The 4,383-nt window shown below is 38.1% G+C and overlaps 2 protein-coding genes across 2 annotated transcripts; both read right to left on the reverse strand.

Annotated features, from left to right (window-relative positions):
• Positions 1 to 68: 68 nt before the first annotated feature.
• SPOG_02158 (GTPase activating protein Ucp3) lies at positions 69 to 3,052 on the reverse strand. Its single transcript, XM_013167263.1, has 4 exons — positions 2,832 to 3,052; positions 2,687 to 2,793; positions 2,540 to 2,634; positions 69 to 2,465 (listed from the first exon to the last, which is right to left on the reverse strand). Exons 1-4 carry the CDS (start codon positions 2,944 to 2,946, stop codon positions 929 to 931), a joined length of 1,854 nt encoding a protein of 617 aa, XP_013022717.1. The 5' UTR covers positions 2,947 to 3,052; the 3' UTR covers positions 69 to 928.
• A 391-nt stretch (positions 3,053 to 3,443) lies between these two features.
• SPOG_02159 (cell agglutination protein Map4) lies at positions 3,444 to 4,347 on the reverse strand (the record flags this gene model as incomplete). The annotated part of the gene is made up of 1 exon (XM_013167264.1): positions 3,444 to 4,347. A coding segment is annotated over one exon (706 nt), but the record flags the coding sequence as incomplete, so codon positions are not given.
• Positions 4,348 to 4,383: the final 36 nt, after the last annotated feature.

The raw sequence follows: 4,383 nt of genomic DNA on the forward strand, positions 1-4,383 counted from the left end.
TTAAAAAAACTTAAAACTAAACGAAAACGTAAACGTAGTAGTAATATATATATATATAATATTTTTTTTTTTTTTTTTTTTTTTTTTTTTTTTACAGCTTCCGATTGTTCGTTTTCTGCAAGTTTAAACCGATTTTTCTCTCAAAATTGCCAAAGAAATTGAATTTGGAAGAAGTCAAACAGATTTGTAACCACATGTGTGTTTACTTGTGCGCTCAAGATCTCTTGCAAGTAAAAGACCGGTTTAATGATCTTGATTTTAATGATAAATCACCTTGAAGATTGTATTTCTCAATGTTGGCAGATTCACCCTGACTGTGTACGACGTTAAAAGCTCGTTTATCTGAAGCTTTAAATTTGATTTCAGGAAATGAGGATTGATGCCCTTTCTGGATTTATCAGCTAGCTATAATTGTACGACTTGAAACGACACATCTTTAAATACCAAAAACAATTTTTCATTAATGTACCTGAACATTCAAAAACAACATATACATATATATATATATGTATATATATAGGTATGTCTTCAATAACAGTTATGCAAAACAGATGCTAGGCTCATAATTCCATGCATGATCATCATAATTTAAATTCATATAGCACTTATGCGGATCCAGTTTCATTTCGCTGTACTGATCTCACAAATGCAGTAATTGCCTTCAGAGTATGGCCAAAGAATGTAATAAATGAGCGTAAATAAATTTGGACCAAAAGACATGGCCCATTAGACCATCCATCATGCTTATCACACGAATATGTGCCATGGATATAAGTATGAACATTAGAAACCGAAAAGCAAGTAAACAAACGTTATCAAAGAACGAAAAAAAAGTAAACATAATGATTGTATGTTAAATTCTTTCAGTACCCTAACAATTAAGGTCAAAAACGGCTTCACGCCTTTTTTTCTTTCTTTCCTCAAACTCTTATCGCTTACCATGCATAATCCTTTGCAAGTAGTTATCTGCATTCGACGTGCTGCTCGCTGGGCCTCCCATACCTCCCGATGAACCAGGGTTCATTGGATCTCCATAGACATCAGCAGATTGATACATACCTTCAGAAGGCATCATTGTGTTGTTATATCCTTGCATATAGTAACCAGTATTCATAGGCATATTGGGGTCGTAATTCATTACCCCAGGATAGTTCATTTCATTCATTGGCATTGCGGTACCTTGCTGGGACACGTCACCGTATTCCATCCAAGTATTTCCCAATGGCATTTGATAATTATTTGATTGCATCCCCATTTGACTTTGCATAAACGGTTGTCCTGTGCCTTGAAGTGGAATTTCGCCGGAAGAAGGGGGAGCCAACCCAGTCGGCTGAAGTTGCAAAGTTGAGGGTTGGGCACTGTAAGAGGAAACTGAAGGATTATAAACATCTGTTCTCAAGTTATAAGGATCTGTAGATGATTGAGAGAAATTTGTGCCGGATGCACCGTATTGAGGTGAAAGCGTAGAACTTAGATATTGCGATGAAGGATTTGAAGGTGCATTGTTTGACTCTCCTAAAGATAACTTGCTCATATCCGGCAATGAGATATTATCTGTCATATTTGGATAAGAGTTACCATAATATAAACTGTTGCCATTGTTGGGATAATTTGTGCTCGCAGACATGCCAGGCGTCGAAGGCGCTGCTGAGGAATAGTCATAAAAGGGATTAGAACCAGTTGTGTTTGAAGGAAGTGAATAATTAGAATTGAAAGGGTAATTGTAATCATAGGAAGCAACCCCAGTATGAGAGCGTTGTAAAGGTTGAGCAGGTGGTGGTGCGGCAGATGATGAACCGGTTTGTGGATACATGCTGGAGGAGTCTATACTATAAGAAGGCATGCTCATGTTTTCATAGGAGGAAGTTGCTGCGGGACCTGTCATCGACGGTTGCAAGGGTTGATTAGGCTCTACCGGAGCCCTAAAAAACGGACTAGAAGTGGTTTCAACACCAGGAGCAACAGACATACCCTGATTTGTCATTGCCATCATCTGTTCAAATGGATTTAAAGTAGGAGATGTCGCACGCGTATCACCGACACTACCGTCCTCATCGCCTGGTTTCGAACCATCTTCGAAGCGCACGTGTAAATTTTTATTTCTTCTAGAAAGACGTGCTGATGATATCTTTGGAGCCTTGTAAGAGGATCTTGAATTTGGTTTCATGGAAGAGGAAGAGGCAGAATTTGATGTGTTTTTTTTCAACTCCTGAACAATTTTTTCAACAGCAACATTGATATCACCGTGTGCCTCTTCCAGCGCTTTCAAATTAATTGTGTCATTTGTAAAACCCATGTCATGAATAGCTTTAAGAGATGATTTGTAATTCGATCGAGAACTTGAGGCGCCAGCAGAATTAGCAGACGCGTTTGATCTAGGGGGCAAAGAAGGACCTTTTTTATTCGTAGTTTCCTCTAAGAATAGCTTTTTTTCATATTTATCGCGAATGTATTTTTCCATTACGCTGAAGAAAGCAGGTTAGTTATTGATGTTTTCAAAAGCTTCTTTCCAATGGTATCCGCTCATTCTCAAACTTACTTATCATCACTATGAGCGTTCATAGGCAAAGGATGATCCAGAGGACTGGGATTCCAATAACGATTGGCGTTAATATTCCCCCAGTCGCGCATATTCTAGGAGCAAGTTAGAAAACGATACTAAAATCTTTCATACGTTTCAGCTTACATTTACTTGCTCATCTGTCCATTGATCAAGCGAAACCGACTTTATTTTTGAAACATGAGTTCCAAGCTTTCGATGAATTGTTGCACATCGCAGACACAAAAATATACCTATCCAAGTTAGCCAAGGAATGCTGATATCCACCTACCTAGGTTCCAGCTGGCCCATTGAACACCACGCGTATGGCAATCTGCACAAATGTTGTTTCCTGGGACAGACTGAATGAGATGTCGGATTGTGGTTTCATTTCGCCGTCCAGACATTCCCGAAGCCTCTCGAAAGACAGCAAGCAAAAATTAATGTTATATAAATAAACAAAGAGAAAGGCTTCGTTTTTAAGTCCGTCTTTTTGATGTATTTGAAAACGGATACTATTGACCTTGAGTACTATACTTTAGGGACTACAGCTTCCTTTAAGCTAATGCTTTCAGCGACCTTATATTACATAACGAGAAAAATGCCCTTCGGTAAAATGTAAAACAATGCAGTTGTAATCATTTACAATGAATGAATTTCTACATTATACCGAAGGGAGCTTTTGTTTTGTAAGTAATAACTCGTATATTCTTGTTATTCTGTATGTGAGATTTCTATTAAGGATACTAAAGGAAAATCTCATCTTTATAAGGTCAATGGAAAAGATGTTACAGTAAGGAATCAATTTCACATAAACGTCAAAAAGTGCATTTGTATTTTGTTTGTACTATAGAAAAAGGTTACGAGGTGTGAATTATTCATAGTTACAAGAAATCATAGAACATGTCTCTAAAATTTTAATATTTCATTAAGAAATTCCGTATATTCTATTCAAGTAATGAGTACTTTTATTCAAGAAGTTATCGTCGTGTTTCACATAAGTCTAGAAAGCGTGTCTAATTAAAGTTTGAAAGGCTTTCAATATTAACAGGGCGACAATTAGTCATTAAGGGATTAATGTAGCGTTTTATACCATTATTTTTTAATAATTGACCGCTCTTAAAACGACATTCTCAGAACGTTCCATTTCAGTACCATTTGAGTAAAAGGGCTTAAACTTTTTCAAGTCGGTGGTTACACCAACTCTGCCATCTGTCAAGGTTAAGAGTCCCAACGAATGGAATACTCCATTATCTGAGTATTTAAATTGGAATTGACCATCATCATCCTTGTAAATTTGCATAGAGTACGCTTTCTTGTCGTCTCGGTCCATTCTGTAGACGGGTTTCACATCACAGCACGTTACTATTCTTCTGCTATCAGAATCATACACGAAAGTGTGCTCGCTATTTGTGTAGTTGGAAGATGCTATCGCGTAATTGTTTTCATCCAAATGTACGTAGGAAGGAGAGATATCGTCATTTAAAACTTGAATGCGGAAGGAGTTGTCAGAGTTACAACGGCTGTTGCATGAAGGGAAGACTGAGGGAGTTGGAGTTGGAACATCTACTAATACTGTTCCGGTTTTGGTACCACTTGGTGTCGCAATCGTTGAAGTAAATCCTGTAGATCCAGAAGTAGTGGTTGTTGTTATCCAAGCAGAGGGAATGTCAACTAGTACAGTACCAGCGGATGTGCCGGTAGGGGTGGCAATAGTAGAGGTAAATCCTTTAGAGCCAGAAGTGACTGTTTCAGTCACCCAAGAGGGAGTAGGACCAGGAGTATCAATCACAACAGTACCAGCAGACGTGCCTACAGGAGTAGCAATAGTAGAGGTAAATCCT

Source organism: Schizosaccharomyces cryophilus, assembly GCF_000004155.1.
Source record: "Schizosaccharomyces cryophilus OY26 unplaced genomic scaffold supercont4.2, whole genome shotgun sequence".
Taxonomy (NCBI): Eukaryota; Fungi; Ascomycota; class Schizosaccharomycetes; order Schizosaccharomycetales; family Schizosaccharomycetaceae; genus Schizosaccharomyces; species Schizosaccharomyces cryophilus.